Below are 12,183 nucleotides of genomic sequence, written 5' to 3' on the forward strand. Positions count from 1 at the left end.
CCTCTCTTTCTCTCTCCGATAGCATCTCTCTCTTTGTTTCACTCTCTCCCCCAATCTCCCCCTCTCGAACCCATTCAACGCATCTCCGGCGTTCTCAGCTCCGATTGGCGCCAACCCCGCTCCACAGGAACTGTCGGACGGTCCCTACCTTGCTGGAAGTCAGTTCTGGCCACCGAAAATCGCACCTCCGGCCACCAGTCGACGACCCATAATCGGACGTCGCCTCCTGCTCCTCCTGCGTTGGTCCACCGTCGATCAGATCCTCTCTCTATTCGTCTCTCTCTCGACATCTCTTTTTCTCTCTCCGACAACATCTCTCTCTCTCTCTCTCTCTGTTTCACTCTCTCCCCTGATCTCACTCTCCCGATCTCCCCCTCTCGAACCCACTCTCTCCCTCTGCCTCACCGTGTCCCGGTGAAAGGAAAGAAAAAGAACAGAAGAAGAAAGAACGAAGAGAAGGGAAAAATGGGAATATGTAAGAGGGATTCAGTACATCAGCAGCATTTCAGTTTTTTGGTTTTTATTGTTTTTAGCTGATGTGTCGACTGGCTATTGGTGGGCAAAAAACCCATGTTTTTTGTCATGATCGAACAAAAGGGGCTCTCTTCCCAAATTTAGGGTCTATTTGAGTTTGTGATTTCAAAAAGTGCGATTTAAAATAACGATTTTAAAATGTGCGATTTGAAAAAAGTGATTTTTAAAAACGCAGTTAAGCGTTTGGCAAAATCGCAGTTTAGCCTTTAAAATCGCGAATTTACCTTTAAATTTCTGTGTTTTCAAAAAAGCATCATCTTATCTGCGATTTGAAAAAGCAGATTTTCTGCGTTTTCAAATCGCAATTTTTAAAAACGCAGTTCCCAAACGATCTATGTTCTGCGATTTGGTTTAAAATCGCACTTATTGTCTACGAAATCGCAATCCCAAACGCACCCTTATTGTGAAACTCTAAAACTACAAAAAACAATAAATTATACTAAGAAGGAAAATAAATAAAATAAGAAAATTACATTAATCTTGGAAATACTTGACGGCTCCGTCAATCTAAAAATGAAAATCTTCTAAAGGGAAATTTAGGGAATTATGCTGTTTGGCCACATTTTTTGAATTAAAAAATAAAAAATAATAATCTAGCCACATATAGTTTTGGTTTGGTCCAAATCGTTGCTCCCACAGTCCCACCCCACCCTCCCCTAGCCCATGGGCTTGCCGCTTGCTGGGTCTTCAACGCCTCTCTTGTTCAATACACTTATACGAGAAGGATTAGGAATGCCGAGTCTTAAGGACCAAGGTTTTACTCTTATTTGAAATTTGGCTTGTGACCGTTGGTGGCAAAGGAAGGCGGGGAGAAGACACCTCGTTTAGGAAACCTCCTCCTATAAATACTCCAATATCAGAAGAGACTCAGGCGCCAGTTCATCTCTTTTTGCTTCTTTTCTCAACGATCAAAGAGCGATTTTCAGTGTTTGAGATCATGGGTATTGCTAGTCTCCTTCGTTCATTATTGAAAAAGAATGCGCACAAGACAAACGACGAGGTAGAAGAAGATATGTATGGCTTTTATAGGCGCATTGAGAGCCAGAGCAGAGTGAAGAAGAATTACTTGAATGACAAGGTAAGACTCGTTCTTGTAGATTGGCTGATAGAAGTACATACGGAATTGGGTTTTGCGCCGGAGACTCTGTTTCTTGCTGTCAACATTGCCGACCGCTTTCTCTCGGCGGTGGTTGTGCCGTGGTCTGAGTTGCAGCTGGTGTGTACCGCCGCCTTAGTCATAGCCTGCAAATATGAAGAGGAATGGTTCCCTTCTTCGGTCGAGTTCTTATACATCCCACAAACTTACTTCACATGCTTATTCGATGCTTCTTTCAGTCAAGAAAAAATCAATTCCATGGAAAAGAAAATCCTAAACAAGCTGGGATGGAAAATTATGGTTCCAACGATCCATTCTTTCTTGGTTGAAATTCTTGCATCTTCTGACTGTGGGGATACTAACCAACTCTTGAAGAACATGGCTTTCTATTTGGGCGAACTTGCGATGAGCGATTATGCTACCACTACAACGTATTCACCGTCCATGATTGCTGCCTCTACCATCTACGCAGCAAGATCCTGCATACTAAAACAGAGTCATGGCTGGGAAAAAGCTCTTCAGAAGACTGGTTATTCCAAACGACAACTAGCTTGCTGTGCTAAACTTCTTCTACAACTGGCTAAGATGACTAAACATGGGATGCCGGAAAGAAAGGTTTTTGAGAAATACTCGGATTCTACATGGGATGCAGTTGCTCTAATACCTTAAAGAACAGTTGTCGGTTATATGTTTCTTGTTTTTGTAAATTTTGTCGGTTCCTTTTTTGTTAGGCTCTTGTATTAGGATTTTACAATATACAAATTTTGTTTGATGTTGCTGTTTCAAGCATATTGGATACAGAGTGATGAGTTATCTGTAACCATATTTTTCTTTTTGTCAGTCTTGTAAGCAACCAAGAGATATATATGCAATATCTGTTACCAATTATTAAACGATGTTTTAAGAGTTATCTCCATCAAACAGGGCCTTTTTTTTCTCAGTTGGGGGGAAGCTTAAAACTTTATTTGTATGGCATTGGTTTTATTGGAAATTGATATACGTAATTGACAGTCATACTTCCAATTGGAGGTAATTATAAATTATAGGTGTTTGTGGGCTATTTCTCTTGTGGTTTAGTTTACTGTAATAATGGGATATGTGACCCCTCCCCCTTCTGATGTGTTACATTGTTAGAGGTCAACATGAGTTACAGTAGCCCTGGTAGCACCAGGGTGAAAGCGATTAACAGCCAGTTGAATGCTGTTCATGTTTGCAGACAAGGCAAGCCTTGACACCGGAGCAAATAAATGAAGCATGTTATATATGTTGATGTGAATGCCAACAAAGCTGTCTTTGACAGTTTGAGAAATAACCCGAAAGTGCACTATGATGGGAAGCATTTCTCTTATAAGGTAGCTTAAACTTCTTTCTCTTGAAACCTTAATGGACAGCACTGATAACTTTTTGGCTTTAGCATTTAAATTGTACTTAGTCTCAGTCTTGTCCTTTATACCTCTTTCATGATAGAGGTATTATTGATCCTATCTTATCAACTTCCATGGAGTTCATCCCAAATGAATAGAGTCCATTTGATCCGTATTGTTCCACAGAGCTTACCCTTACAGGTTTATCAGTTTGACCAAGAAGGCAAGAAGGCGATGGACAGAGCGACCTTGCATAATCTGGGGACTAGCCACTGGACGTCCTGTTGAATGGCTTGACAAGTCCTGTGATTGAGCTGACAGAAGAGAGAGAGCACAACTGGAAATTGAAGCCCCAGGTAATTCCTGGACAGTTGATGCAGTGAAGGTATAGTCTTCAGATCCTGATGAAGGAACTCCAGAACAATGTTGTTTCCCAATGCCATGGAGATGGAGAAAAAGAATTATAGTGGCTTCAATGTTTATAAATAGAATAAAAGAACCATTGGATAGAGAGCAGTAAATGTAACTCAATTTAATTGCTATGGTAGCTCCAACATGATAGTTTTACACGCGGCATCGTGCTATTGGTCTAACATTTAAAATTGAAACTCACTAGTCAAACCCCCGTTGGAAAGAGAAATTAAAGGCTTTTTATCCAAACGATCACCCCACCCACACCCATGCGCACGTTAGCAACGATCCCAACCTCCCTCATTGCGGATGGAAATGAACCAACCCCCCGCCATCCCTGCGGACCAAAACACAGACACGTCTTCACTCTGCACTCCCCGCACTGCCACTCACACTCAGTCTATTTCGCTCCTTTTTTCTCGTTTCCTTCCCCATTTTTTGAAACCCTAATAAGGCAGGCCTGTTCTCTCTCTCTCTCTCTCTCTCTCTCTCTCTCTCCAATTCTGTAACAAATACAAACTTCTCTGATCTCACAGTTGTTAGTAAATAAACAAAAATGCGATTTCTACGGAGGTCTCAGAGCTTCAGAATATTTGCGGGGAATCCAAAGGCTGTCGGGGTGAGAGGCGTGGTTACGAGCTGCAGGGCGGTGGTGCTGCCGCGGTTCGGTGGGCCGGAGGTACTGGAGCTGCGGCCCGATGTGGAAGTTCCCAATCTCAAGCCCAATGAGGTCCTCGTCCGCGCTCGTGCCGTCTCCATTAACCCCCTCGATACCAGAGTAAGCGCTCTTTCTCTTTTTATTACGCTCTTCTATACCTAATGTTTCTTTTGTCTAGGACTGATTCTCTCTGAGGATTTTTGTTTGATTAATGGCAATACAATTGTTGATGGAGCATTCAGAGAACATATTTAAATTTATGGCACCTCTTGTTATTCATCATTCACAGAATGTCATAATTTCTACTTCTGCTACTAGATTGGTTATTGGTTAAGACTGTGTTTGGAACCTCCGACATTCAGGAATTGAATTGAATTGATTTTTTTTTTTTTTTGGAATGTTAAAAACAGTTACGAGTTCAATTCTATTTCACGAACACGAATGAATTCCGTATTCAAAACTAATTTTATCTTTAGGCGCGGTCCCTCTCCAACGTGAAGCCCATGTTTACACTACCTTTTACCAGAAGAAAGGGACAATTCATAATGTGAAAATAAATATTAGGAAAAAAGGAAGTTATAGTTAAAGAAGAGGAAAGTAGCGTTAGCTAATATGATATCATCAATTTTTTCTTTTTGTTTTTGGTATCTGTAATCACTTTTTCTTTTTCTTTTTTTGTCAGAAACGAGCTGGCTTTCTAGACTATAGATTATTGTGGTTCTAATATTTAAATATTTTTCTAATAAATACTTCAATTTTTATTTTTAATTCCAACCTGTCGAACCAGCAACCTAAGGATATCTTTCAGGAAAAATCCCAACACAGTCCTTCACAATTCCACTCTACCAATTGAGCTGGGTTGGTTCAAATATCATTTTCTGAAGGTGCTATTTAGTGGAACGTGAATTTTGTTAGAACAACTCATGATTGGGAGATGGATGCTTTTGCCTCGTTCTTTAGGGTGTTGTATTTAGTGAGAATGAGACGGGAAGATGAGGACAAACTTTGGTGGATCTCTTTCAAAAGAGTGTTGTTTGGTGTTAAATACTTCTACAATGTTATGGGTAGTAAATTAGTAATGATGGTTTTCGTTTTCCTTGGAAGAGTGTTTGGCGGATTGAGGTCCCGTTGAGGGTGTCCTTTTTTGTTTGGTCGGTGACACTAAAAAAGATCCTTACCATGGACAATTTCCAGAAGCGGTGCGTCATTGTGGTTGACATGTGTTGTATGTGTAAAAAGAATGGGGAGTCTATTGACCATCTTCTTCTTCATTGTGAGGTTGCTCGTGCCATTTGGAATGTTTTCTTCGGTTGTTTTGAGCTGTCTTGGGTTATGCCTAGATGAGTAGTCGACTTGTATGCTTATTGGTGGACTGCCGGCAACACTCGGAGTGCTACTGTGTGGAAGATGGTGCCTTTGTGCCTTTTGTGGTGTCTATAGAGGAAAAGTAATAATAAAAGTTTTGAGGACCGTGAGAAGATTTGAAGGAGATTAAGACTTTATTTTTCAACACCTTGTATCTTTAGATAGCTGTTTTTGTTTCTCCTTTGATGATTAGTTATTATGATTTTCTTATTCTTTTTGCTCTTACTAGCAAGGTGGCTTCTCTTGTATACTTCGTGTGTATCTGTAGACGCCTTACGCTTTTAATGATTTCTCAATTATTTATCAAATATTTATAATATGCATGCATATATGTAGATGTACATGTATAAATACAAACACATGTTCACTTCATAATAAATCGATCCGGGTGAACTGCAACCTGAATTAGCTCATGACTTGAGCCTACCCGCCATTGTGCCGCATACTGGGCAAAGTATTATATCCTGTTTGTGGATCCATAATTTGTACTGGATGTATCGTTCGAGGTAACATTGGTCTATCCAGTACTGACATGAGCAAAGGGAAAATACAATGCATTCTTCAGTTTTGATCAGGGCTCCATTTGCCGGTGTGCCAGAAACCTGGCACTTGCAGTTTGGTAAATTTTTTTTTTGATAAGTAATGATAGTATTATTGAAAGCGTAAGGCGCCCCTACGTACACTAGAAGTATACAACAGGAAACACCTAACTAGAAAGCGAAAAAGAAGTAAGAAATTCAGCAAAGCTGATAGATAAAGGGTACAAATAAGCCATCGACCAGACATACAAAGTATGGAGAAACAACTCTAGCACCTCCTCCAGGGAGCTTTCTAGATTCTCAAAACACCTAAGGTTTCTTTCTCTCCAAATACACCAAAAAAGGCAAATAGGCACCATCTTCCACGAAGTAGCGCTCCCAGATCTCCCAGACTTCCACCAACAAGCAACTAAGTCAAGCACACTCCTAGGCATGACCCACGCAATCCCAAAGCGTGAGAAAATGTTGTTCCATAGAGCTGAGGCCAGATCGCAATGCAGAAGAATATGGTCCACTGATTCCCCATCCCTCTTGCAAAGACAGCATCTATCCACAATAATAAAGTTCCTCTTCCTAAGATTGTCCAAGGTCAAAATTCTGCCTAGAGCTGCAGACCAAGTGAAGAAAGCTGCCCTCGGGGGAGCCTGAGACCGCCACACACACTTCCATGGGAACCGAGTACCTCCAGCACACATCATAGAACCAAAAAATATTGCAGTTTGGTAAATTAGTTGCTGTCAATCATGCTATGAGATTGAGCCGAGTGTAGAGAACTATTTTCTAAGCTTGACTAACGTACCTAGGAGTGATGAGTCCTTCCCTGCATTTGAGTAGACTTAAACTGTATATAATATTATCAGAAATATCTAGTATTAATTTTAAAGATACTTTTATAGGATTATATTCTGTTTTAAATAATTTGGATGCCACCTATTCACACACTCTTATAATTGGCATATATATATATATATAAACCATGATCCCTGTGCATTCTTGACTCTTCCCCCCTTTTCATTTACTTTGAACTTTAGACCCTTCAATCATGTGTTGAATTTAGTACATATTGAACTTTTTTAGATTTTAATGTTTTCAGATGCGATCAGGCTATGGTCGTTCTGTATTTGAACCACTTCTACCTCTCATTTTGGGTCGTGATATTAGCGGTGAAGTTGCAGCGATTGGAGCTTCAGTTCGGTCACTGAGTGTTGGGCAAGAAGTTTTTGGTGCATTGCATCCAACTGCCGTAAGGGGTACTTATGCTGACTATGCAATTCTTTCTGAAGAAGAGCTTGCTCCAAAACCTGTAGCAGTTACACATGTGGTAAATATTGGAGTGTTTTGTGTTTTTAGCTGTAGAATTGTTGATTTTACTTTTTATCTCGTGTGAGTGAACATTTTTATAGCAAGTATAAAATCTGTTACTGTCCCAACTAGTATACTGTACTATTTCAATAGACTTCTTGTCCTTTGTCCATCTTGCTGAAAATTGATGTGTAAGATTCACTACCTGCTAAATCAGGCAATTTATGAGATGAAAAAAAAGCTACAACAAAATTCACTTTTGGAAATTACAATAAGGGAGATAAAGAAGAAAAAAAAGTATTTGTCTCTAGACTGTGTGGTTGATGAGAAGTATTTTGGATTCTGAGAACTGCCTCTTCAGTATGGGTCGTTGCAAAAGCTGTAGTTGCTGCTTCCACAACTTGTTTTATCATTTAATTTGGTACTATCATGTGAGAAACCATTAAAGCAGTAGTAATAGAACTGATGATAACATTTCTTGTAGTGGCCCAGATTACTTATTTGGGAATGCCATGTGCCCTAACTATATCTCTCAATATATGGTTAATCACATAATGGATAAATATTTAAAGTTTGTATATATGCTTGTAACTATAGAGTTTGACTTTGTTTTTGATTTTTGTGCTCCTAGGAGGCAAGTGCCATTCCTTTTGCTGCACTGACAGCATGGCGTGCTTTAAAAAGTACTGCTAGAATAACTGAGGGGTATGGTTTGCTCTTTCTCCTTTCCTTTTTCTTTTTTTTTTTCTTTTTTTTTTAAATAAAAAATACTGTTGTTGCATGTATTTCTTTATAAAAAAAAATGTATTTCTTAGCTGCTTCTTTTATCAAGTTGTATTGACCATAAGTTACTTTGTATGTTGTTAGACGTTTCATTTTGATTTTGTTTTCTGTAGTATTGAAGGCACAAAGCTGTCACCATTGTAGATGGTGGAGTCCCCACAAAATGTTCGATAGCCTTAAAAGACATTATTTCATGAATTTGGACCATCGTTTTACAATGATGTCATTTTTACAAAATTGGATGGTTCTGGAAGTTGTCAGAATACAGCTTGTTTGAGTTCATTGTTTCAATATGGACGTGCTTATTTAAAAAGTATTAGTCATGAATGGTGCTCGTCTACGCTTCATTTCTTTTCATTACAAATATCGCTTTATTGGGATGGGCTGATAAGATTAGAATTTAGTAACTGGCATGCATTCTTATTTTGATAGCAATTTATATTAGTCTAATTTATGCTTTTACATGGACTTTGTAGAAGAGGATGAAACATGTGAATATATGATTTCAACTTGAAAGTTACCATATGTTCTTTATGGTAAACTGTCTGTCATGTATGCCCTCATAATTCTATCCTCAGTCTCATCTTCACAGGCAAAGAATATTAGTGGTGGGTGGTGGAGGAGCAGTAGGTTTTTCTGCAATTCAGATTTCTGTAGCTGCAGGGTGCATTGTTACAACTACTTGTGGAAGTCAAAGCATAGATAGATTGATTGCAGCTGGTGCTGAGCAGGCAGTTGACTACACTGCTGAGGTCATTATTAGTCTTTTCAGCACATATACAAGCTGTTTGAAAAATTCAGATATCTTATGTAGGTAGTGGATTTGATTTGAACTTGGGGAGGACCAGGATTGATTTTTTTTTTTTTTTGTCTTCAATTTACAGGACCTCGAATTGGCAATAAAAGGGAAGTTTGATGCTGTTTTGGACACTATTGGTGTACCAGAAACAGAAAGACTAGGCATCAATTTTTTGAAGAGAGGTGGACACTATATGACACTTCAGGTAGGAGATAGTTGATTGGTTTTCTCTAAAGGAAATTCTATACGCTTCTTTTCTTAATGCTTCCAGATAAGAATTTAAGGGTTTTAGCCTCTTTTATTGTAGGGTGAGGCGGCATCGTTGACTGATAGGTACGGGCTAGCTGTTGGGCTTCCTTTAGCTACAGCTATTTTGATGAAGAAACAAATTCAATACCGTTATTCTCATGGAATAGGTAAAAAGGTTATATGTTATATTATTTTAGCAGAATATTTGTTTATATTAAATGTTATTTGAACATTTTATAATTTTCTCAAGTAAAATTAAATGCTAATTTAAAATTCCCTCTTTTAGCCTCGGGTTTATAAACTTTTCATCAATTTACAAACCCAAATGCCAAATAGCATCAGGTAGAAGGAAATAAAAGGGGGAAGTAAGGAGGGAAAATATGATCATACATGAAATATTTTTTTTGCAAACATTTTGTTGGTTTCATAGTTTATTGACCCTAGTTGATGATCTGATGCATCATGCATTTCTAGTCTGATAAACAATATACACATAAATATAGTCTAAACAATGTGAAAAGATCTTCAGGGAACTAAGGTAATTTCCTCCACCAATTATTAAGTATTAATTTTTAGGAATAGCATCGTCCTTTGTTGCCTTTCGTAGAGCCTAGTTTTAGTGTGTTTTATTATTCTTATTAGGGAAAAATCATATTTAATCCCTATGTTTTCATCTGATTTGAATTGTTTTCAATTTTAAGAATAACGTCCTTAAGTTTTAAATTGGTCCCTCTATCACTTTACCGTCAAAGCTAACGATTTTCTATTTGTCATGTGTCTCATTTGACACATCAGGGTCTATCTCTGCGTCAAAGTTAATGGTTTTTCCTCTAACGCTACAAATGTACTAGAAGATTAAGATGACAAAGAAGATGGTTTTTGTTTTTGGAGTTGGAGTCTTTTTTTTTAAAAAAAAAAAAATTTAATTGATGATTTGGTGCTTAATAATATGACATTGATATTAGGTGTTGATATGAACGCTGTCGTGTCAATTAAGACACACGTGACATATAACAAATCATTCATTTTGACGAAAATGTGAGAGAGACTTATTTAAAATTTGGGCTAAACCTAAGGACCATATTCTTGAAATTAGAAACCCAATGACTAAATTCAAATCAAATAAAAACCTAATGGCTAAATATGATTTTTCCCTTATGCTACAACTCTAATCTCATTTGTGATAACACTTCCTACCAGATGAATTTAGCTATCCACTATCTATTATCCCGTCTGCAGCTCTATTTAGCTCTCGGTTAAAATACGTCTAATTTCCATAATGAAAATTTGACGAATTCTAATGTCTTCTTTCATGGGATTCAAATTGACAATTTCTAATGTCTATTTAGGTTTCCATATTATGTAAACAGCCTCTGCACTGTCTTATCCTATGCTTCCAAATGGTTTGTTTCTAGCATGATTTAGATATTCATCTTTCAGAATATTTGGCAAGTGGACCTTGTGATGTCCTTGAAAAGGTCTGTCTGAAATTATGTCTTTACCCTAGCAATTGAAAGAATGCTCAAGAATAATTGGTTTTGAAGGGTAAAGAGAAGCTTTAAGTACTTCTTTTTCCTTATCAGGCAATGGCCAATGGGCACTACTGGTAACATGGTCAATGAAAAACATATTTCCTTGACTGCTCGGATTCATTTTAATTTGTTCCATTGGGTAAAAGTAGATGCCGAGAAGTCAACTAGAATTTGTCTCTTTTAAGAGGTAAATATGTAGATATTCATAAAAAAAAAAAAAAATATATATATATATATATATATATATATATATATATATATATATATATATATATATATATATATATTAAAAGAAAAAAAGAAAAAGAAGAAGAAGAAGAAGAAAAAAGAAGAGGTATATATGAATATATGTAGATATTCAATATTGTGTTTTACACCAGTTCAGCTGAGAATCTACGTTTTTTGACTTAAAATTGTAGTATCAAGTGGTAATTCGATCTAAATTCTCTTTCTATCTCTTTGTTGTCCTTAGTATGTGTTTGCATGTGCATTGTTGAAGATATTAAGTTGTTCGTCATTTTAATTTCTGCCTTCAAATGCTATAAATAACACATCTTCATTTGGTTTTTGTACCCCGTGTTAACATGTGCAATCGCCTTAATGTCATTTAACCAATTATGCCTCTGTTTTTCTCTTGATGGTGCAGAATATTGGTGGACTTTTATGAGGGCTGATTCAGAAGGTTTAAATGAGATCCGCAGACTCTCTGAAGCTGGAAAGCTGAAAATACCCGTGGAAAAAACATTTCCCATCTCACAGGTGAGAGAGGCTCATGAGGCAAAAGACAGGAGACACATTCCCGGTAAAGTAGTCCTGGAACTTGACTGAAAAATATTCGATGATTCCTTGGCGGTGATGTCTGACTGGAATCTTCAACACTAAAATGCCATTCCATTTAACTTTCGTCTTGGTCAGTGGATGCTGCACTGTAGGCCCTTCCTGTACACTAAATACTAGGATTTTGTGTAGAAGCTGAGTTTTGTGGATGGAAACTTTCAATTTCCGGTTGGCAATCTGTAAATGTTTGAGATTTCCCTATTATTCTACATATTCATTTTTGTTTCATACATAATAAGCTCAATTTGATGTTAACATGCTCTCTATGAAGCCTTTTCACCAGAGGCACAGACACTAGTTGGATGGAGTTTGGTGTAGGTTGACCCTTATTGACTTTATTTCAGTGGAGTCAGAAACAATCACTGCAGGGATTGTTTCTCCTAATCTAAACGACGAGGAACAATGTTATCACACTAAAATCATATTCAATGTAACTTAAGGATATGCCCAATGTTCTTATCCATCTTAGAAAATAAATGACTTTAATACTTCAAAGAAAATGTCACACAAAACAAATTGGGTTTTAGGGCACTATTCCTAAGAAAGAGATATCACAAGTGTGCTTTGAAGGTTGATTTAATGAAGGCATATGATTCTGTTTCTGTGAGGTGGGATTTTGTCTTGGCAGTTTTAAGGACTGTTGGAGTCCCTGTAGTTATGGTGTGGTGGATTGAGGAGTGTATTACTACACCTAGATTCTCTATTTGCATTAAT

The 12,183-nt window shown here is 37.6% G+C and overlaps 2 protein-coding genes across 3 annotated transcripts; both read left to right on the forward strand.

Annotated features, from left to right (window-relative positions):
• The first annotated feature begins 1,471 nt into the window (after positions 1-1,471).
• LOC133876212 (G2/mitotic-specific cyclin S13-7-like) lies at positions 1,472-2,299 on the forward strand. Its single transcript, XM_062314498.1, has one exon. It carries the CDS (start codon positions 1,472-1,474, stop codon positions 2,297-2,299), a length of 828 nt encoding a protein of 275 aa, XP_062170482.1.
• Positions 2,300-3,672: 1,373 nt separating this feature from the next.
• On the forward strand, positions 3,673-11,724 carry LOC133875265 (uncharacterized). Of its 2 annotated transcripts, none has more exons than XM_062313335.1 (7): positions 3,673-4,183; positions 7,061-7,288; positions 7,901-7,974; positions 8,645-8,804; positions 8,937-9,056; positions 9,159-9,267; positions 11,279-11,724. In XM_062313335.1, exons 1-7 carry the CDS (start codon positions 3,962-3,964, stop codon positions 11,458-11,460), a joined length of 1,095 nt encoding a protein of 364 aa, XP_062169319.1. In that variant the 5' UTR covers positions 3,673-3,961; the 3' UTR covers positions 11,461-11,724. The 2 variants fall into 2 exon arrangements, with proteins under 2 accessions (XP_062169319.1, XP_062169320.1); XM_062313336.1 differs by having other exon boundaries at positions 3,956-4,183; positions 7,129-7,288.
• The last annotated feature ends 459 nt before the right edge of the window (positions 11,725-12,183 follow it).

The sequence above is a fragment of the Alnus glutinosa genome, chromosome 8, assembly GCF_958979055.1.
Source record: "Alnus glutinosa chromosome 8, dhAlnGlut1.1, whole genome shotgun sequence".
Taxonomy (NCBI): domain Eukaryota; kingdom Viridiplantae; phylum Streptophyta; class Magnoliopsida; order Fagales; family Betulaceae; genus Alnus; species Alnus glutinosa.

Excerpts from the sequence above, each read along its gene's own strand:
- LOC133875265 (XM_062313335.1), top strand. The coding sequence starts at position 3,962 with ATGCGATTTCTACGGAGGTCTCAGAGCTTCAGAATATTTGCGGGGAAT. Across the intron at positions 7,975-8,644 it reads ACTGCTAGAATAACTGAGGG|GCAAAGAATATTAGTGGTGG; the intron begins GTATGGTTTGCT and ends TCATCTTCACAG. Across the intron at positions 9,268-11,278 it reads CCGTTATTCTCATGGAATAG|AATATTGGTGGACTTTTATG; the intron begins GTAAAAAGGTTA and ends TTGATGGTGCAG.
- LOC133876212 (XM_062314498.1), top strand. The coding sequence starts at position 1,472 with ATGGGTATTGCTAGTCTCCTTCGTTCATTATTGAAAAAGAATGCGCAC.